The following is a 24,090-nucleotide window of genomic DNA, read 5'->3' on the forward strand; positions in this document are numbered from 1 at the left end:
CGCTGACTCGAGTATAAGCCGAGGGGGGCATTTTTCAGCCCCAAAAATGGGCTGAAAAACTCGGCTTATACTCGAGTATATACGGTAGATTGAAATTTGAAATAGAACTTTTTAAGAAATGATAACAATTATAATGAACAGTTGGAACAAAGTGAAAATATGTGATTGAAAGGACTATATTCCACTGTGCTATAATCTTAAACTTTTATAAAATGATATATCATTGTTTTATGACACCAAAAAAAATACCTAGTATGTACAAAGGTTCTTCTAGCACTAGCATTGATGATGTTACCTAGTTTGGATAATGAAATGTCTGCAAGAAAACAATCAAGCTCAGAGAGCACCAAAGACCCCTCAAAGGTTTGTTGAAGGAAGGTTTGGTTCAGTCCAAGCCAGGAATAAACAACATGGCGACTGCTTTAGAAAGAAGGTTGTAGTTTATTGAAGAGGAGAGCCAGACAGAAAGATGGCTCTGGAAGAAAAGAGAAAGCACATGTAGGGAGTGGGTTTTTATACCCTCTGGGGCTCTTGAGGTTGTTTCTTGTTCCTGTTTGTGGCTTTGTTTTTCCTGTGTCGTGTATTTTGACCTGTGTCCCTTTGGCATCTGTGGGTTAATCCTATTATGTCCTGTCTTAGAGTTTGGGTGGGGTATGTAGATTTTAGGTGTCTTTGTCTTCTTAATCTTCTAGCTGGGGGCTTCCAACCTTCCTGGATTATTTACATCTGCATTTCTACAGAGCTGGTTTCTGCTTGGGGGAGGGAGACTTGGGGCTATTAAGAAAACTGGGCATGCTTTTCTGCCTCTTTAAGATCCTTTGAGGAAATATATTTTTTGCCCTTTTAATATTTCCTTCTCTGGGGGCTGACTTCCCACAGGTTCTTCAAATTTATTTTGGAAATGTGAAGAACAAGAATGGTTATTTTATTATATTTGGTGATTGTGCAAAAAAAAATAGAAAATGTTAGGCTTAAGTCAGTACAACTGATTCAGAGGATTTTAAATATTAACATTCAACTGAAACAAAAAATATTCTTTTGGAACTGATGGATAAACAGCTAGAAAAATAATCATTGATCATTACTTTTATACCTACAATGTAGGTGAAGATAACAGAACTCATTGAAAATGCCAAATTTATTTTTGATTAAAGAAAAGACAATATTTACATTTGTTTGTTTGTTTAATTTTTTTGTCGCCTTTCTCGCCATGGGGCTACAATAGGTGGCTTACAACAGTAAAAACAAAGAAATGAAAAGAAATGTAAACATAATAGTAGCAAAATAATGAAACAATGAAATAAGCAATGAAAATATAGTAATATTAAAAGATGGACAGAGGGAAGTAGGGAATGCAGAGCGAAGGGAGGTAGTATTTGCTATCAATCTAGTAGCCACCTCCAGCGTGGGACTCCCCAATTGGGTCCCAATTGGCAGAGCCAGGCCTTCAGGCTCTTGTGGAAGGATAGGAGGGTGGGGGCAGATCTTACCTGGGATAGTGGTGTGTGTGGTTAGGATGTTCCATAGAGTGGGAGCCATGCCAGAGAAGGCTTTTCTTCTGGATCCAAACAGTCAGAATTCTTTAACTGATGGGATCCACAGTCGGCCCTCTCTGCCATCAGGACAAGAGTTTACTGAGGACTAGAGACACCTTATGCATTTTTTGTTTAAAAAAAGAAAAAACAGGATTTATGGCTTTGATGATTAGATAGGATGGATTATAGAAAGAAGGCTGGCATGGTGTAACTTTAGAAACGTCAATTTATAACTGTACAAAACTTAAACTACTGTAAAGAAGCAGAACCCACTTTATATCTTTTTTCTTTCTTTTCTATTTTTCTGTTACTCTTTTCTTTTTTGCACTTTTAGCTTTTTCCTTTTTTTCTTTTTTACTCTATTTTAGTTTGTATTGCTCTTGTGCTTAATTTTTTTTTTAGTAAAATTATATATTTTTCAGAAAACTGCAATTATCTCTGACAAAATGTAAGTTGGACAAAAAGAAAAGGGGCCTCAATTGTTGAGAGACAAAAAGAGAGCTCTTGCATAATGTAATTACATTTTGAGCCATGTTATTTAGCATAATTTTGTTGAAATTGTAATATATTTCCTGGAAATGATGTTGCAATACTATTTTTTATATTTTTGTTATTATTCAAGGGATTGTTTTGTATGTTTCTTCCTGGAAAGCAAAATTTGACCTAAAATAGTATAATAGTGCCACCTATTGGGCTTCATGTAAATGTGCAAAAACAAAAAGAAAATGATCTTGTATGTGAAGACAAAAGGAGCAGCAGATATAAACAATTTATCAATACATTTTCTTTGGTTTAATGAGGGGGGAGATAGGAAAATAAGATCCTATCCTGCTTATGCTACCAATGAATAAAAATAAAGTTTCATCAATCCAGGTAAATGGAATAAAGATCACAAGCTTTCCATAGAAATTGCAAATGAAAAAGTAATAAGTAGTGATGAATGGGAAGGCCACTTTGATAGTGCAGAATGTATGTTTATGGTATTTATGACATCTGTGCATATTAATATTTTGTCTAGATTTATCATAGTCTTTCTCTGATAGTGTCTCAAGAAAATCATTGCCAGAAGGGAAAATGGTACTAGATTAAAAGGACACAGCTCCCTTTTATATTGCAGCAACTTTTAATTTGGTTTATTTTACTTCATTTCTATAACTTTTTTGCTTCCAAGAAAGCCCAGAGCAATTTACAAGATAAGAATTAAAAATTCAAAATTAAAATCTTAAGTTAAACCATCATAATAAAAGCCACTGTGTTTAAAAGCAATGCATATAAACATTACAACAAAATATAATGCAGTCTTCTCCTGAAGCAGGCATCCCATAAAGGTGATGGGATAGAACTGGCTGTTCATTCTCTAGGAAAGCTGTAGTTTCACAAAGAAATATGGATACTATTCCAGTGGCAACTTGGTAATCTATAACTAGAACATCCCAGGAAGCCCAGTTGAGTAATGGAAAAGCTGGTTGTCTGAAAGTGCCCTTAATGTCGGGGGGGGGGGGGAAATATCATGGTATGCTCCGGATGGGATTATGATGTAAAACAGTGAGGCAATATCATGCCTATCATAAATTGGCAAGGCTTTATCACGGCCCCCTTTTCATTTATTCTTTCTGTTCTTCTATTCTTTGATCTTCTGATGAAGAAGCAAGTATGTTCATTTAATTTCTTTTAATCTTAAAAAGATATTTAAATTTTACGCTATTACCAAATGACGGGAACATCTTAAAGTGGCAATTATTAACATCAATTTATTTGAAATATCATCACATCTTTCAACAAAAAAAATTAGTGCAGCTGACAAAACAATAATTAAAACCAATATCCAAAGTTGGGAATCACAACTCACAGAGTTCAGCTTTGTCCACTAGAAGGGCATTCCAGGTAAATTTCACATGATTTCTTTTGTTTGTTTGACTTATATTTATTATAATCAAAAGAGTGTCTTCACAATATTACAATAGATCCATAAAAATATAATAAAATATTCATAGTATAACTACAAAAATAAACTAACTCCCAATCAATGGCATCAATTCATGTCCCTCTCTGAAACAACTTGATTTTTGGTAAATTATGAAAAGCCAACCATGTGGGGACCGACTGAATTTCTGGAAGGAGACTGTTCCATGAACAGACATAGCAACAGAAAAACAGTGCTTGTGATCCCCAACCCACCCCCCTCATCACGGGGAAGTTGCCTATAAGTAGATTCTGTTAGGACATATAAGTCAGGCTGTTGAAACCAGCTAGGCAAAGTGGTCCCCCAAGTTTGCTGTCAGAAGAGCTTGCCATCAGAAGTTGTGGATGCTTCATCACTGGAGATTTTTAAGAAAAGACTGGACAGCCACCTGTCTGAAATGGTATAGGGACTCCTGCTTGAGCAGGGGCCTGGACTGGAAGACCTCTAAGGTCCCTTCCAGCTCTATTCTGATTGATTGATTGATTGATTGATTGATTGATTGATTGATTGAAGTATCCCTCTACTAAGCTGCCTAGGGCTTTAAAAGTCAAAAACAGCATTTGAATTGCACTGGTAGGAAGACAGTGCAGGGCCTGGGGTACAAGCATAATGTATTTGTGATGGCACGAAAGAGTCCCATGAAATTAATTTATTAGCTATTCTTTGGGGGAGATTCTAGGAGATATATGCACATACATATAAAAGCAGGCTCTGTTCGCATATTTCAAAGTGCAGGAGAATTTGAACCGGAGTTTGCAACCTTAGGTAACAAGTAGGGAAACTGGGCATTGCACAAGACTTTTGCCTGCATTTATTTATTTGTTGCTATCTATACTGTATTGGTGGAGGACAGGGGACTCATCCAGGTTATCTTTCTTTGTAATGAATGTAATATATGGCCTTTATATATGCTCTCCACTAGTGTTGTGTTAGTAGAAAGTTCTGAGTTCAAATCTAGGCTGGGTCCTAGAACACACAGGGCAAGTTACTTGGAGCAGAGGCAGAGTTTATTTCGACAGCTCAATGTGCAGTACAGCAATCAAAAGGTAGGGTATGAACTTACAGGTTTGAGGTGGTTACCTTTATAGAGAAACCTTTCCTTTGCTCTTCCCAGGGACAGGGCCTGCCCTCTAGGAATTATTGGAAATTGCAATTAGCTGGATAGCTAAAAGGGAGTGCTCAGTAGTTAACCCCTTGCTGAGCTTGTGAGGGAGGAGGATCCAGGCATCTACCATATCAACTGGCTTCCAGCTTAATTAACATTGTGGCTGGAGATGTCAATTACACAGAGGAAGGGATTTTTTAAAAAAAAGGATTTTATTGGTTTTCTATCATTACAATTTATTTGTGCTTAATAAACAATGTGTTGTCTAGGTTAATTTTTGCCTAGTCATAAAAATTAAGTTCTTACTCTCTATCTCGTTTTTCCTGGAAGGGATCTTTTGTTTACCCTGAAAGGAAAGTTTAATGGGCTACCATCTTTGGCCAGTCTCCAGCTCTCTGCGTGTAAAGGTTTCCACATCCTGAGGGGATCTCTTATGGTTTTGACTTGAATTGCAGATATCTGCCAATTTCTGGTGAGAGACACAATTAGTCAGTTCAGCTCAAGTGTCAATATCAGCAGAAAAGCTTAAGGGGTGCTTTGTTTCATAACCTGGGATTTACTGAGGTCAGATATGGCCATGGATATAGTGGATGGTGTTAATCGCAATCTCACAAATTAATTGCCATCTAGGTCCAGCCATCCCCCATTTTATCCTCTAAGAATGCCTGTTGGGACTAATTTGCAGTATGTTAGTTTTCCCCTTTTTCCTTCATTTTCATCTATGAGTGCATTGGTGTCTAGAGGCATCAGGGTACCCAGCATCTCTCTTTTTATATGCAATGTTTCCCTTTGCACATATTATTCTATAAAGCACATTCTTTTTAAACCAGAAGAGTGCACTGCAAAATCAGAGAAATGTGATAACCAAGACACAGTATTATTGTGGTTCATAAATCACTTTGGGGAGTATAAATGTATTCATACCCCGATGCATATGTCTTTCCCATACCTAGTCATTATGTTGACAATTTAGCATGCATAGAAGGAAACTGATCAAATATACTACACCAGCATGATTGTTCCATCCCAATAGACTCTATAACTTTTGGGAAAATTAGGTATTTCACGAGCACTTATTCTTCATTTATCTTGAATCTTCCTTCAAAGTTAAACTGAGATTGCTCCAGGCACTACCTTACGGATGTATGTATATGATTTCCTCAGGGTGACACTCCCATGATGCGAGACCCCACGAGGGAGGATGCACTCCTCAGTCAATTTCTGGATCTCAGCATCCCAACACAGCACTGTGGCAATGACATCATTCTTCTCATCCCGTCCTCCAGTAATGAACAGTTTGTTGTTGCAAGGAGCAATCCCACAACTAGCACATTCATGATTTAACTGAGTCACAAGGCACCATATATCTTTGAGTGGGCTGTAAGAATAGAGTGCTTTCATTGCCCCACCTGGAAAGGGAAGATAGAAAATTATTCTTTTTAACAAGTGACTGGTAATGCATAAAGTGAAATCTCAATTTAACAGACTCCCATTAATCGACTTTGGATGCAGCAGACCAAATTTGTCTCCAGATATACCCCCCAAAATAATAGACAAGACCACTGCATCTGAAGCAGACAATCTACATAAGGCAGTTAATTTTTTTTTATGGTATGTATGATGATTTTCATCATTTATGAAATGATATCATTTTGCAACCTATGTAAACCATTGCAAATGATGTAATTTGTGGTTTAATGGATATTTGGGAGTAATGGAATTCTGTTTCCCCAACTGGCCCATTAAATTCAGGCATGATTGCACTATGCTTCAGAGCAATGTACAGTATTTATGTCAGAGTCAAGTTTCTTCTCCCCACACACAATATTGTGTCAGAGTCAAGTTTCTTCTCCCCACACACAATGTTGTGAAAAAATGGACAACCAAAAATTACTCTACTATGAGATTTAGGCTGAAGATGCCATAATCTAAAGTAAGCCAAGAAGACAAAAGCCAGGAATCTTGTCTCAAAGATCCTTCCCAGGGAGGTAGAAAAGACAGAACAAATCAGTGGTGGGATTCAAATATGTGAACAGCCAGTTCTCTGTGTAGATGCCGCTTCCGGAAGTCCGTTCTGGGCCTGAGCAACAAAAAAATAGCTACCGGTTCTGCTGAAATGGTACGAACCGGCTGAATCCCACCACTGGAACAAATCATTATGAAATCAAAGAAGAAATGTTATCTGAAGCAAAGACTTGTAAATCAACAAGCAAATGTAGCTGCTGGGACTTGTGAATTAACAAAGCAAGGATCTGGGGGGGATAAAAAAAAGTGCTGAAGCCGTCCAACTGTTTGAGTCCTCCTGAATGCAGACATGGGCCTAAGTCCCTCTAACTAATGCCTGGCAGCTTAGGCGTGTGTGTGTGTGTGTGTGTGTGTGTGTGTGTGTGTGAGAGAGAGAGAGAGAGAGAGAGAGAGAGAGAGAGAGAGAGAGAGAGAGAGAGAGAGAGAGAGCGAGAGCGCAAATGTACATAATAATCAATACAGTTTTACTGCTGTTTTAAATTCATTGGGCCTCCATGTATTCCTAAGAAGCTGAAATGCTTCAGTGTTACATTGAAACTGATTTGTGTTTTTGTTCCTAAGTATTTCCTGGCTGTTGATGACCAGGGATGTGTGTCTTGTCTTCTCTAGACACTCTGATCTGGAAAATCCAGGCAGAAAACAAAAGGGACTTACCCCAAAGGTGCTTTTCCACAAGGCAACTGGACTTTCTTTTTTTTTGGGAAGACATTTTGTTCTCATCCAAGAAGCTTCTTCAGCTCTGACTGGATGGTGGGGAATGGAAGGATTTATACTCCTTGGATAAATCCTTTCATTCTCCATCATCCAGTCAGAGCTAAAAAGCTTCTTGGATGAGAAGTGAAATGTCTTCAAAGAAAAAAAACAAGAAAGTCCAGTTGCCTCGTGGAAAAGCATCTTTGGGATAACTGTGATCTGGATGATTGAGAATCTCCATAGACAAAAGGGACTTACCAGATCAATGTGTCTCAACAGTCAGTAAGTAAGTGACCATAAGCACACAGGTAACACTACACCATTTATGATTACAATGCATACTGATTCCAGAATGTCTATTGCTTAACTTCCTACCTACCTCCTGGTATAAGATAGAATACAAAAACTCCTTGTTATCTTTTGTACAAGTTATTTAACCACTGAAAATTGTTTTGATTTGATCTATTCAAATCAAAATGATATCTGAAAGTATATTAAATACACAACAACTTTTTTGGCACATCCTACTAGATTGTACATCAATTATGCCCTTGTCTGTGACTTAGTGAAAATGTGTATGAAATTATTGTCAAAGAATCTTGGTTTGTATATATGAAGTGAGAGGAGATACATATATGTCAGACTCACTGAAAAGAAAGCAAAATATTCTCTTACATTCAAAAGTTCATCTAAAAGCATTGGCATTTATGTATGTATGTATGCACACCAATACACACACACACACACACACACACACACACACTTATGCTGGACATTCACTGTATACATATATAAGCAAGCATCATACTATTACATTACTTTTAAATGATTTCAGTAATACCAATATATTCATTCTATTCTAATTAATAGTGTATCATTAGTAGTAACTTTACTATTGTATGTTAGCTAACACTAAAATGCACTCTATGTCTCTAGAAGTATCCACATGATCTAATTAAAATAGAGTATCACAAGTCATATTTCTACATCCTTATGTGGTATTTGTGCAGTAAATGAAAATAAGTATAATTATAAAAAGAGTTCTGAGTTAATGAAAACATGCAAAATTATTTAAACATGTTCAAGCAGATATTAAACCTACCCACAACATAGATGTGGTCATGAAAAGTTGTAGCATTGATACACTTTGCTTCAACAGGCATAGGTGTTTTTAAGCACCAGTTGTTTGTTGTTGGATCATAACATTGTATGTTGTCAGTAGCCAACTTTCCATTGGGTCCTCCTCCAATCACATAGAGTTTCTTTTTGTAACTGGCTGCTCCAAATGAGCTCACGCTGATCATGAGAGGAGTTGCCTTTATTAAAATCAAACAAATAAAGTAATTTAGGAATGTGTTAAAATTAATTTTGATTTTATGTGTCTTATTATATTAGGGAAATAGATTATACAATTAAGTTGAAGTCCAAAGTTAAAAGATACTAGTTGATTAGGAAGAAAAATATTACAATAATAGAAAAAGAATGAAAAGTGGCTTCAAAATCTTCGTGAGTCAGAAAAAATAATGCAAAACTTGCTGCAGTGTTTATGGGATAAGGAGTCAAAAGTTAACAACACAGTTATGTTTGAAAGAAAGAAGGAAGAAGCATAGATATGAATCTGTGGAATAAGAGATTCAAGTCTGTACTTGCCAATGGAATGACTTTGGGTGCTTTGGGCTAATCATCATTCCGGAACCCATTTTTTTTCAACAGGAGTAAAATAAAGTACATTACCAATAGTGTACCAACATTATTATAATAGCTAGAATAACAAGAATTGTTATTTTTCAACAGAGTTGGACTAATTCTGCAGAAGTTAATTATATTGCAAAGCACAATAGGTAAATAAACATGCATGTGCATAGGAGGAATCTAACATAGAAGTCTAGAAAATATTTCTTATATAGAATGGAAATGCTACTTTGAAAAAAAAGAATAGAAAGTTTTTGCTTATAAATGGAAAATGAGTTTCTTAGGAAATATATAGCTAAACGTATACATCTTTCTGTTTTAATTTAGACCCATAAAAATTGACAAATGAAGTAAAATACACACACTGCTATTTTTGCATTCTCAGTTTCATGAATTCATACTAATGTAAAAGTGGGAAACAGGAATTGAGAGTAATGGTACAACATTACAGCACTGTCTTTGAGCACTGCTTTGCTCCGACTTGTACACCCTCTATGTAGGCTGCATCTAAAAACAGCCTGGGATTTCTGATCTGCTTTGAAGATTTTCACCTGCAAGAGCTGTTACATGGGGCGTGAAAAACAGATGTGCTAAGTTCTGCATGTCTCTCTTGTATAAACTACATTCATACTGCACAGCTGATAATGAAGCACAGAATAAAGTTATTTTAATACTCAGTGCATCTGCTGGCTAGTTCTACACTGTATTATAAATGCAGACTTTAAAAAACATTTCTGGTGTGTGTGAAAACACTATCTGCCTGTTCACTTACATTAAATAGCAACATTGTGTTATTTTGGTCCTGTTTTCTGTTTCACTAATATTGAAAGTACAGCTATACTCTACCTCAGACCAACAGTTGTGAAAGGAATCATAAATCTCCACACTGTTAAGTCTTTGTACACCATCAAAACCACCAAGCACATACACTTTGCCACCCAAAACAGCCATTTTGTGCCTCCATCTTCCAACATTCAAATATTCAATTTGGATCCATTTGTTGATGGACGAATTATACCTCCAGACTTCATGCTGTGTTTCTTTTCCTCCTGCAGAAAATAAAAATCAAATTCCACTTTTTTCAAAGATCCAGAACATATTCTCAACAACGGTTTTTGTTCATATGCTCTCATTAGGCTCTTGTCTATTTATGCTGTTGTCTATTTTTTTTGTTTACTAAGATTTTAGTCCTTATTGCTTAAGAGATAAACAGAACTAATCTCAAAAAGCTCTGACACATTTTTTATTCACAGAATTTAAATACATCATTATGTTTATAACTGGAATGCATCAATAATGACATACTTGAAAAACCGAAGACTTCTTTATCTATTTAGTTTAATAATAATAATAACAACAACAACAACTTTATTGTCACTTTGAATGTACACCAATTGGCATACATAAAAATGAAATTTCATTGCATACAGCTCTAAAGGGCTCCAATATACACTCCTTGTTCGTGGCCAGCTCAAGTTTCAGAATGGCCATTTTAATCTCTAGGGAGAGAATGATGGCAATCAGGACAGATGGAAATGGAGCTCCAGGTGGATTAGCCCTCAAATTAGCTTGTATTCCTGCAGGACAACCTCACCTCCTTTCCTTTTTCTGATCCTGTCTCTTCCACCTTTTCCTTAAAGAGACTTCATTCCTTTTCACCCCTGGAGCATTCTGTCTCTGCCTCCAACTGCTCCAAAAGCCTCTCTCACTTCCTCTGGGCCTGCCAACAGCCTCATCCAGTTCCTACGCTCCATAACCCCAGGACCACTCCTCCTCTGCCTCCTTTGGAAACAGCTCTGATTTGCAATAGAATCCGTCGCTGTGCCAGCAGTCAGATCTTGCTGCCGGCAGAACAATTTCAAACAGTGCAAACAACTTTTAACGGTCCCACCAACCGTTCCGAAACAACTAGAAACTCGCCATACCAGCAAGGATTGTTGATCGTATGTTAGCTTAGTCCCACTACGTTGCTCAAACATATTAAAACCTTCCCGATCATGTGGCCTATATCCCTTATATCCCTCCAAAAACTTTTCACCTTCAAGAGCCAATGCAGTCGCAGCCGATCCAGGTGCCGCCATCTTAGATAAAATACCAAAAAGTATTTTCCATTGTTAAGAGTGTAACTAAAAGGTCCTATAAAAGTTTGTCAGTTTGTCATATTCTTTACATGCCTGCACTTAGAAATAGACACACTTTGTGACCCTACATAAATATTCTTCCAGCATCTTAAAGGTGCAGAAGTGGCATAGAAGTGACATCACCAGTGAGGACACAATATTGGTTCTTATTTTTTGATCTGGGAGACGATCTGGGAGGTTTAAGAAGCTAAATAGATGCATCTATTTTGCACTCAAACTTCACAAAAAATGGGACTACGAAATCATAAGAACCCACAGGTTCTCCATCCATGGCTATACCCTCAACAATCTACCCTGCATAAGAAGCAAAAGATTTGTTTCATGCTATTTATATTTGCACTTATAAGTTTATCTATTCATGCTATATAATGTTTTGGATCTCATTTCCAAAACATACATAGGACTAATGGGAATCCAGATGGGGCTACTGTGTACTTCAAAATAAAAGTAGCCAGATAAAACATTTGCACTCTTGCCTGTGCTAAACACATTTTGGAGATCAAATTCAAAGCTCTGCACAGCCCTGCTATCTTAATTTCTTTCTTTCTTAGGCATAAACATAATAAAGGCAGGGAAGGCAACAGCTATACCCCATAGACACAGGACATCCAATAAGACTCCTTTTTGCTAAGCACTCTTCAACTCACATTTTTATAAACCTGAATAAATGTGGGGTCTGAATAGGAGCTGTAGCAAAGGGGGGGACGGAGGGAGGGAGGGAGGGAGGGAGGGAGGGAGGGAGGAAGGAAGGAAGGAAGGAAGGAAGGAAGGAAGGAAGGAAGGAAGGAAGGAAGGAAGGAGATAGAGAGTGATGCCACCAAAGCTGCTGCAAGATCTCTTCCCCAACTGCTTCAAATCATCCTTGCTTCAGCAGCAGGGCCGCTGCAAGCAAATATGTAAGTTACAGTATATATTACACAAAAGTGCCAAGACACAGGGGTACCAAATGATGAGAATGGTGACAGCCCAATGCCCATTACTGGACACCAGATGGTGGGAAGAAACCCATCAAGTTACAACTTCAACTGTGAATGTAAGGAGAATGAAGCACCAGCAAACTGCAGCTGCCATGTGGCATGACTTGACACACTGGAAGCAAAAATATTTACATAAAGGCACCTTATAGGTCAGCAACACTCATGATAAACAGCATAGTTTCTTCTGGAAGTAAAGCCTTTGGAATCTCTGATGGCTTCCCCAGAGATGCTACCCTTAGGAAGTGGATCAGAGTTCAGCTTGCATCCGTTTGTTTGCTTTACTTGCTAATTCACCATTTAGCTTCTTTTTTTAAAAAAAAAAAAAGGCAGGAGAAGGGGAGAGAGAACAAATTATTTTATTCCTTACCTGATATGTAGATTTCATTTCCTAGTGTAACACAAGAAAATTCCACCCATTTTTTATTCTCACTTTCTAATTCTTGTTCTGTGTTTGGCAGTTTTGCCACTTCCAAACGACTGCGTCTCAAAGGATCGAGGCAAGTTACTTCTGATACAAATTTTTCATCCTTTGTGCAACCACCTATGATCATAAAAACCTCAGACTGGAATTCATGCATTCTTGGCTTTGTTCTTCCTGAAATCATCTAAATAAAAACAAAATTAACCAGTATTATCATTATTATTATAAAAATAATAGCAACCAACAACCACCTTCCCCCCTATAAATGTGTATTTAGGTCATAGATACACGTTTGTAGGGACTAGAAGTGACATATGATTCTGAGGTCAATAACTTACTTACAATTTCCCATTTAAGATGTATAATAAATATAATTTGGAAGCAATTTTTGAAGATGCTCTGAGCCCTTAAACCGGCATCATTATTCTAGGCTTTAAACACATCATACCCCAAAAGGGTGATAAGGAATTCATTCATAAGTATAATTAATAACAGATTTTTCAGGTAGAAATATAAATAATAACAAAAAATCCTATGACAATTTAATAACAGATTGTCAGCAATTGCATAATTTTAGGGGGAAATATAAAATTGCGGGGCCACAAAAGTTCACACAAAAATATTTCTGTATGCCAGGAGCTATGTGAGCTTTTGAATATATGAATATATCTCTGATTTAGAGCAAAAAAGGGTTGTTGAAAGCCATGAAGCCATTATCCATGGAATTGATCAAAGTTGCATTTAGCAATCAACTTTCTTACCACAGATAAATCTTTGTATTGTAGTTCCTTTAATATTATTACGTTTTTACTCACCTCGTTTCCTGATAGATGGTACAGTCTGGCTTCCTGAAGCAGAGGAAAGACATCAGGACATTGTCTGATGAGTGGATCTGCTTCAACAGTGTCTACAAAATACCAAGGATCCAGAAGAGGTAAACGCACACTCTCAAGGATATATGGGAGGAGTGGGAGCCTGTCCGCTGTTTTGTAACGCACCCACTTCATAACTATCTGAAATACTTGAGCTTCTTCAGTGACACAGAGGTCATCACTTTTTAGCATGCTATGTAGAATCTCCGCAGGCAACTCACAGGCCTCATCATAATTCACCACTTGTGTAAAATTCTGGACAATATAATTCTCGACTTGCTGCTTCAATGTATCAAGGGAATGAGCATCAGCCAGCCTGAGAATCCCAACACAGTTTTCTGGGTGTAAAGCTTCTTTAAGGAAACTGGAACAAGCTTCTACCATGCGCAAAAACTGAAAGCATAGGAGAAAGATATCATATAGACCCATTTTCTTGTCTTGTTTTACTGCTCTTGAAAAACCCTAAGAACACGAGGAACAATGTTGGTTGGTGTGCCCAAATTCTTATCTTACAATTTCTGCCCATTGTTTCTTGTTACATATAGTAGTTCAAATTTGTGCATGTTTCAGTTGATGATAATGTTACTTATGTGGTAGCAATTCATGACTGAAACATTTTCTTCTCACAGTTGACCTTTACAATATTTTGATACAGTTCAAGGAGAACAGGATAATCAGCAGCCAGGCAAATTTTCACAACCACCTGGAACCACTGAAGCAAAGTCCTAAATCTAAGAATGTAAGAAAAATGCTGATGGATCAGGCCAAAATATTATTCTTTGTAAAGCAATAGCCAACCAGATTTATCCTAGGACTTCACAAGTTCTAATGAACAAGCATTAGAGGACAAGGGTCTTCTCAACAATTATTCCCTAAATCAACTGATAGGATGCCTTTGATTCTGGGTGTACTATACATTACCTCAAAAACTGTTAAACTTGCATATCACTCTGCTAAATAGCAAGCTAATGTTTTGCATTTAATGGCAATTGCTACTTTTCAACAAACATTTAATCTTTTATATTAAGATTATGATGAATGCTTATGCAAATTAATCTCAGTAAAATACCACAACAGACAAAGATTTCCCAGAAATGACTGTGCTGAAAGTAAATTAAGATCTACTGACTGTCCTCTGAATTAGAAGAAGTAGATCAGCAAGGGTTTTGACTCCCAATTGTTTAATAAGGGCAACAATTATGTTGCTATAAAATATACTCTCTCCATTGTACTCCTGAAATTAAGAAAATGGGAGTAATTTATTTTAGTTATTTTCCAAATAAATATTCTGCTGATAACCCTTAGTAATATTACTGAAATGCATATATAAGGGGTTAGAAAAAATAATAATCCCACTTACCTGATATTGTTAGTGCAATGGTTAATAATAACATTGCTGGGGATGTATGCTTTTATTAATTATCATTAAAATAATCGATCCAAAAGTAATATTAGTACTCGGATTAATTTGTTTACATTATACTGAGTTCATGGTTTAATACAACTATTTGATACATTGTTGAAGCTATCAAATTATACAATAAGAATTTTTTTTACCCTGTCTGGACCATGCTGGCAAATACTTTCTAAATATCCATCCAGTTACTTTAAAAGATATCAGCATTGGAATCAGTCTGACCATAAGGCTGAGTTATACAACCATGTCAGGTGTAAATGTCGGAAGATAGTACTGGTGGCTTGCTGGCCATTTCTCAAAACCTTCTGCCAAATGTCCTCCATTGAGGTACCAAGTTGTATGTATGTATCATACACTCTTTGGTTACCTTCAGATTTAAGGAATGATTCTATTTTCTTCCTAGTATTACAGTAAGATTCAACCATCCGTGTAGTAAGCTTGTATGCACAGGATGAGTCTAGTGCTGGTTCAAATAGTTTTGAAGTGTTTGACCTAAAGATGATGCTTCTCCAGATTTTATGCAAGCACAACTGGTGAGAGGACAGTTACCTCCAGTGGTCCCTTAAGGGCAGAGCTGTTCTAATTTTCCATATCCCCCTCTTTCTCAGATTCTGTTTCATGAAGCAATTGCTCAATTCTGCTTAATAATAAAAGTGTCATCTTGTCTTATGCTTTAGGCATCAAAACATGTTAAACAAGTCCTCGTAATACATCAGTTTCTTTCTAACAGCTGATGAAACCTCAAAAAAAATTGGTTGCTGTACATAAATTAGTTACAGTTAAAGCACAGCATGGTTTTAAAAAGTAATTAAAAGTAAAAGAGAGAAGTGAAAAACCAGAAACAGTTTAATAGGGTATGTAGATTTTTAAAATTATTCACAGGAGAATCTTATGTTCTGAACCATGTCCTGTTGACACATTTAGTTGCTTACAAAAACTGAAAATTAACAGACCTAGTGTATAAACCACTTGTTTCCTGTTTTTTGAGATACATGTATGGAAATATTTAGCTTAGTATTTTCAATGAAGCTTATTTAATCAGTAGTCCATCTGATGTTGCATAATTGATCACATTAGATGCCTTTCCCAGACAAATAATAATGATTTTAGCCAGATTATTACTTAATGAGACAAGAATTATAGATAGTATTCTGTTCAATTCTGCAAGAAAAACTACTAATACACTTTCTCCCATAGTGAGGTAGGAAGTTTAAAAAAAATCTGAAATAGACCCACTAACGGAGGCTTGGCATCTGAAAACAAGTAAAAATGTAAATGCCTTTCCCAAAGTAGCTCTCCAAAACAGAAAAATCAGCCCATGTTGTGTTATGACCTCATTTACAATTCCCATAAAAATGTTATACTATATGTGTCCCCTGGTTACCTGAAGGGTGCCCTCATATGTACCATGATACAAAGTGTCTATCACTGCTCCCATCTTAATTTTGCTAGCTTTGTATGTTGAAGGCCAAAACAGAGTTTATTCATTTTTTACTCTTGAATTTATATCTTCCTTCCCAGATAGTAGTATATTACTTTTTCCACTAATTTTCCTCAAAACAAGCCTGTGAGATTGTAATCAGAGAATATGACTGACCCAAAATCACTCATGAGTTTCCCTGGCTGAGAATGGACTTCCTGTCAGGGCATCTCCAAAAATTAATGCTGGGGAGGGGTCTAATGCTTGCCCCCCCCCAAGTCATTGATATATGATCTCACAGGGTTCTATTCTGTCTTCTATGCTTTATAACATTTACATCTACCACTTATAATCTATTTCCAGAGGAGTATGTTTTCAGTATGCTGATAACATTCAGCTGTACTATTCAGTACTGTGCTGACTCCCTGAAATAATCAGTGACCTTGAACACGCCTAAGCTTAATAGGTTGGATGAGAGAGAAGAATTGAAATTTGTCCCAGACAAAGCAGAGGTGCTATTGGGAAAGAAAAAGCTGGAAACTGGAATTTAGATACTGTTGGTTCTGGATGTGATTATGCAAACAGACTATGTTACCTGTGATCTTGTTATCTGCTGTTATCTCATGTAGTCACAGTTAATAAATATAGGGATAATTTGTTTATACAGTATATCTATAAACAGTTTCATTTGTTTTGGAACAAAGTTCAGTCCTATCCCCCCATTTTTCATATGCACAATTCACATCCAGATTCCACCCTAATATTTCTAGCAATCTTAGAAATTTATAGCATTCTGGCCTTATATGTTATTCTGCCCCTGCATGTTGTTTCTTCCACAGTGAAAAGAAGCTAGAAAATATACAGTGCAAAAGTGGTAAATCTGAGATGGGAGATACTATAGCCTTATTTCTGATTTTTTTTTTTTTTACTATTTTGGTGATTTGGAGGTAGGATTGGGGGGTTATTTTCAAGAGTTGTGGAAATACCCCCCCCCAATTCATAGACTCACAGGCTCATTATCCACAATTTTTTTTATCCATACTTATACATTGGAACATAATATGCAAATAAAGAGGTTCATCTCTCTCCATCCTCCTGAAGGAACAGTTTCATAATTTAGAAATATTTTTTGATCTACCACTATCACTCGATTTGCAGACATGGTGAGAATGTGTCCACCCATTTATGGCTAATGAGTCTATTGTGACCCTTCCTCAGTAATCCAGACTTAGCAACATTTATTTATACTTTGGTTGCAACTTGTAACATCATTTCAATGTGCTTGAAAAGCTTCCAGAAACTGCAATGCCACATACACAATTCAATAGTTAAGCTGATGACCCATGCAAGGTATAGAAATCACACAATTGGTACTGATCTTTAAAGCCCCAAAGGACTTAGGACAGAAATGTCTCTCTCACTATGGATATGCCCAGTTACTCAAATCAACAGAGGGCCCCTTTGAAGATTCCTGCATGATCCAAGGCTGCAAACTGAACTTCTCAGAGAGATTCCACAGCTTGAGAGCTACACAAGAAAAGGCAATTCCTTTCCCCATCCCCAGGAGATGTCCTTGGTGTTTACTCTCTGATATGGCGAGAGATTGTGATGTTAAGGTGTTGGACTAAGAGTTAAAAGTTTCAGGTTTAAGTCCAGCATCAGACACAAAAGTTCACTGGGTGATCTGGGATAAATTGTTTTGCTTTAGCTTAATTTATGGCCACAGGATGATACTGGAAAGCTGTACAGGACACCTTCAAGGATTTTTTTCCAGAGAATCTCACCATTATATCCCAAAATTGGAATTGGTTGTTAGACATGCAAAAAAAAGAGTTTAAAAATACAATCTTATACATAGTTACTAGACAGTAAATCCAACTAAACTCAATGAATTTATAAATATATTTGCTTTACTTGTGAAAACAGCCTGAGTATCCTATTAATTAATCATAAGTTTAGGGTAGTTGGTGATCCCAACTTTTGTGACTTGGCAGTCCAGCAGGGGGAAGAGGGAAATCAGACCGCATGAGCAATGGGCTGACATGCATGCATGCACAGCTCAACTTGTGCAAGCGGTGGGCCGGCACACACACATATGCATGTGTAACTCAATTTGCACAAGTTAAGCTGTGTGCATGTGTGCATGCACACTAGCCTGCCACTCATGCAAGTTGAGCTGCATGTGCATGCATGCATGCCAGACTACCCTTCGCACGGTCCGGTTCCAAATAGGCCACAGTCCAGTAGTAAGCCACGGCCTGGGGGATGGGGACTCTTGACTTATAGGGAGACGCTAAGAAGAACTGCTGCCTAGCAGTTGTGATCATTTTGCTATCTAATTTGCTCTGATCTGCCAGAAAAGTGACTCTTCCTAGGCATAATTTGACTGCTATCTAGGATGCTTTTTGGTCTATGGCCCAGAGTTTAGGATGTGTTTTAGTATGACCTTGTGTGATGGAATGTAGACCAAATTTCCAAGATGAGGAAGTGCAATCCAGAGGTATAACAGATAGCAAAGTTTAGATAGTTTGATTGGGTGGAAGAGGATCAAGTTAGCTTCTAAATAGAAATTCTAAGAGTATATCTTTATTGATGCAAGTAGTTTACTTTAGCTTGGCAAGATTCTGTCTATAGGTGAGCAACAATAAAGGAAATGGCTTATAAGTAGCTCTACAGGCTTTCTTGGTTTTGGAATCTGACAGCTTGTCACTTATGGGCTTGATGCATGCTCTTCCTGGTTCCTATCTACAGTCATGATAAGTTTGATAGTTTGGATGAGGGGGGTAACCAATACCTTGTTTCAAGAGATGCTGGCAATCCTGAAAATTGTTGTTATAAACCCTGTCTTTAGAGACCCCTCCTCCCAATCCAGGGGGGTTTGATACTTAAGCAGATGTTAGAGACTCAGCTGTAGTGTACTATACAGAAAGTGGATTACCAGTTCAAGGCCTGTGCCTTGGTCATTTTAGTGGGTAACATATGAACTGGATGGAAGTCATGCATTCCTCTTGATCCTATTAGGCCTTTTGGCAGCTTTTGATACCATCAACCACAGTATCTTAGAATGGCGAAGAGGTTGGAATTGGGGACATTATCTTTCAGTGGTTCTGTTTCTATCTCAGTGAGTAGTTCGTCAATAAAAGAGGTGAGGTACATTCAGTGGCCACTTTCTTGTGGGGTGCCATGAGTCCTAGATTACATTATCAGTTATAAGTTATTGTATCTTGTTATTACTGTTTCAGTTTTTATTATATGACTGTGTATTATGTCAATATATAATTTTTTAACTTTACAATGGACATTTGATTCATGCTATATCATCAAGAAATCATGAGTCCAAAGATTAAGTGGCTCACACATTAAATAATTAATTAAATAAATAAATAAATGCAATATTTAAAATGTATAGAACAACCAATTAAATCAGTAGTTTCATTGCAACATTTAGAATACTTAAAACAGAACAAAAATGTTATTTTGTTGAACAGCATAATTTGCAGTATTTGCAAAAAGGTAAAATAGGTAATGTGGTCCTCATTTAATGACTGTCTCATTTAGTGACCATTTGCAGTTATAATGGTGATGAAAGAAGTAAATTACAACCAGTCCTTGCATTTATGACCTTCCCTGGTCTGAAAAGCAAAGGAAAGCTGAAGTAAGATCATAAGCACAGTCACAGTTTCATTCAACAACTGCTTCCCACATTGTTAATCCCTGTTGTACTCAATAAACAAGGACTACCTCTATAGCAATATTTTAAAGAATATATAGTAAGCAGCCATTAATTGGCTACAGTTTAAATGTAGCAGTTAAATAAAATTAACTCATAGCTTAGTCTTATTATGTGCTTTGGCCCTACCATTTTCCATTAATTGCACACATTCACTAACCTGAAAAAGGCTGGCAGCTTCAAGGACTTTCTGCACATTTTCCTTGGTAATCAGCACTTTACTGGTATATGTATAGTCCAAAAGAATCTGCATTGTTTCTGCATCGACTCCCTTAATAACTATTTTTTCTTCATACTTTTCTTTTAAGTCATTGCAAAACATTGCCCTAAAGGGGGAAAAAATAGACAATTCAGTAAATCTAGAAAATCCAGTCAGTCTACAAAATGTTCTGGAAATAAGTATGCAACGCCACTTAAATTATTTCACTTATTATACCAGAGCAAGACATCAGTATTACAACGGAACATTGGGAAATTTAATTTCAGTGTGATCAAACGAATATTCCAATATTATGCCAAAGCAATGGTTCATTAATATCTCAGAGCAAAGAGATTGTGCTTTTATTTTGATTGAACAAAAAATTAATAATTATACCAATACAGATGATTTTATTTTGATTTTGATAATATTTTTCCCAAAGGCTTGGGCACTACAACAGCAGAGTAAGGAGGTTTTTCATCTTGGTTTGACAAAATAATTATATTTATAAACAATATATTAATAACAGAATAAGAAGGGATCTTGGAGGTCTTTTCGTCAAACTCCCTGCTCCAACAAGAAACCCTATACCATTTCAAACAAATGATTGTCCAATCTCTTCTTTAAAGGGTAGGAACAAATGTATGAAACAGATTTATTTTTTGGCCCCTACACTATTTAATACCATACTTCTGTCAATAATCAGGAAACTACATTACTTCAGGTTGGTGCCCAATGCCCATTATTAATCAAAATAAAATTTGTGTTTTGTTATACAGTATGTAGATAATTCTGTTCTTTCACATTCTACATTGGTTCTGAAATGTCTACTTGAGGCATTAGTTAAATTTTGCCAGAAAAATCAATTCAAATTAACCATGATAAAATTAAGGCTTTGGGTTTTGATTAAAAAAAAAGTACAGATGGAAAATTCAAGATCATGAGATGACAGAAGTGAAGCATTTTAATTATTTGGGCATTTTATTTAATTATGCTCTATCCTGGTAACTTCACTGAAAGGTATTACTTCAAAATAGCAAAACAAAATGCAAATGCAGATTTGTCTAGTGGTTAAGGCACTAGGCTAAAAGCAAGGAGACTGTGAGTTCTAGTTTCACTGTAGGAATGAAAGCAGGCTGGGTGATTTTGGGCCAGTCACTCTCTTTCAATTCACAAGTTTAGGCTCACCTATTGCAACCAATAGATGATCTGAAGGGAACCGAACTTGCAGGAAAACACTAGGAAGAAAAAAAAAATTCTGAAAACAAAATCTACTCTGATGGCCTTACTTCAATGTTTTATTCAAAAAACGGGGCATTTGTTCCTGCAACAATGCAAAAAAATGTACCTCAATTTTATGTGGAACTCCAATTTGAAGTACATTGACCAATAATAACATATTGCCCAACTGCAAGTAAAACTTTTAAGACCTCCTTTAAGTGTTCCAAGTAGAATTCCAGGGATTCTGTTATTGTTCTCTGGAAATTGGGCACTGTCAATTGAAACAAAGGCTTTGCTAAGCCTACAGTATTAAGTTTTGGTTACAAACATATTTTTAGAAACAAGGAAGGATTGCTTCATGAAATCCCAAATGATTAGATAGTGGTTTAAACAAGTGATCTACAAGATTAGTCAGATTGGCACTGATCCTGATGATTTATTTTCCAGCATATAATTATATTAAACAAAAATTATGGAATAATTAATTACATAAATTAATGGCTAAACAAAAGTTCCATGTTCACCTGTAACTTTTTGAATTAATTACAGATATGGATTCAGCTCCCTATATATTTTAATAATTTATATTTAAGTAAATACAGATTTGTCTTTTCAAGAACCAAATTATATGCTACACGATAGATTTCAAAAAATCTCCACTCTCAAAGATTTTGCCTCTATAATGGATTGATTTTGAAACAGGGGAACCTATTTTATTGTACTATGAATTTCATGAGAACCTTTTCCAGGATGTTATCTGGCCTATTTATAAGATCAAGCAGTCCTGGATAAGTCTTTCCCCAGATCTGTGTTTTACAGTTTACAGATCTTTGTATAGTCTAACACTGCATTTTATTGCCACTTTATTGAACATGACCCAAGACTTTCTCATATTTATTTTGTCAAAAATATTACATTTTTAATCACAAATGAAGCTTTTCTCTAAACAGAACAAGGAATTGGAGTACATAGATGATGTCCAAAGCATTTTAAATTTTGATGATTCTATAACACCAGAGCTATTTTTTCTAGATAAAAAGAAAACAAAGGAAAAAGAATCCAGCAAGTTTTTTGAGAGGAATTTCATTGAATGTACTTAGAAACTCCTACATTATTAACAAAGAATAATTATTTTAGCATCTAATATAAAGTCACTCAATTTATTCCTGATAGTGATTATAATTTAGGGATTTCAGCCTGCATATTTATTAGGCTAGGCTTTAAACTTATAAAATTGTATAAGTAATGCTGATAATAATTTTATATTATGCCTAAAATAAACAAACAAAAACTCCACAGATAATTTCATCACCAGGAAAGAGATAATAATGACAATATATGTATATATCTAATTTGGGAAAGCCTGAAAGGCTTTTCTCTCTGTTTGTTAGATCTAATACTGAGCCAATTTGATGTTGTGGTTAAAGGGATCAATCAGAGCAGAAATCAGGAGACCATGAGTTCTAGTCCCATTTTAGGCACAGTCAACAGGGTAACTTGGATCAATCACTTTCTTTCAGCCCTAGGAAGGAGGCAATGGCAAACTACTTCTGAAAAATCTTGCCAATTAAATTGCAGAAACTAGTCCAGGCAGTTACCAGGAGTCACCAGGAATTTGATTCAAAAGCACACACACAAAAAGATCTGGGTTGCAAAAATACAATACAACACTCACTATAAATGCGTTCTAGCACCATCCCAAATACAAAATTTTGGGAAACATACAGAATACAAGTAGATTTAAATCAAGGATTCAGAAATGTAGTTTTATCATCCTAGTTGCTAAGTTGATAGGAGTTTGTAAAATCCAATGAAGAGGTCTTATTTTAAATATCTACCTTACCTAAAATAATTGCTTGCTGCTGCAAGGACCACACGGTGGCATGAAAAATGCATGCTGCCAACACACAGGGTAACGTCTGTCAGAGAGTTTTCCAGACGGAGATTCTCCAAGCCATTCTGTAGGACCATGGATAAGCCTGTGTCATTAAACTTAACCCTTTCATTCAGAGAAACTTCCACAAATTCTCCCATGTTCCTGGTACATTCATTTTCCAAAGGCAATACAGTTTGATCCTCCAAGTCCTTCTTTACCAAGTCCCCCATGTTTGATCACTAGCACCACTAGCATCACTAGCATTGATACTTCAATTAAAGATAGCCTCTCAGCCTTAGACAAGTCATGCTGCAGATGTAAGACGGATTTCCTGTGAGTGCCTCCCCACTTATCTACAGCTGTCACACTCACATAACAGGAAGCCTTGCACTTTCTCATCCTGTTAACACAAACAAAGTCAGTTGTTTTCTAAATCTTATATATTTCAAGTAGTTTTCATATACCTAAAGACGACTTTCATATGCCTTTGAATATGAGAAGACTACAATTTATAACAAATAGTATTAAAACTGTTTTCACTTTTTTTGCAGGTGATTGAAATTCATTGTCCAGATATACTGTATTAAACTTTTTAAACATTAAAATTGACCATATGGATAAGGAAATGTACAGTGAAAATAAACTTACCAGTGTTTTACATTCAAATAACCGGAAATGAGATACAATGTTTCTCATTAGCATGTGAATGTCAACAGTATCATATTCAGGAGACCTATATACTAACTTTTAAGAGATGGTGATAAATTACTAAAAAAAAATAAGTGGAAGTCATTTCTTTTTTT

The 24,090-nt window shown here is 36.3% G+C and overlaps 1 protein-coding gene across 1 annotated transcript; it reads right to left on the minus strand.

The window, feature by feature from the left end:
• Positions 1–5,710: 5,710 nt before the first annotated feature.
• KLHL6 (kelch like family member 6) lies at positions 5,711–23,517 on the minus strand. Its single transcript, XM_015816287.1, has 7 exons — positions 23,255–23,517; positions 20,152–20,317; positions 13,368–13,817; positions 12,499–12,736; positions 9,860–10,062; positions 8,424–8,637; positions 5,711–6,012 (listed from the first exon to the last, which is right to left on the minus strand). Exons 1-7 carry the CDS (start codon positions 23,515–23,517, stop codon positions 5,711–5,713), a joined length of 1,836 nt encoding a protein of 611 aa, XP_015671773.1.
• Between the last annotated feature and the right edge of the window lie 573 nt (positions 23,518–24,090).

The sequence above is a fragment of the Protobothrops mucrosquamatus genome, unplaced genomic scaffold, assembly GCF_001527695.2.
Source record: "Protobothrops mucrosquamatus isolate PMUCROS unplaced genomic scaffold, P.Mucros_1.0 scaffold419, whole genome shotgun sequence".
NCBI lineage: Eukaryota > Metazoa > Chordata > Lepidosauria > Squamata > Viperidae > Protobothrops > Protobothrops mucrosquamatus.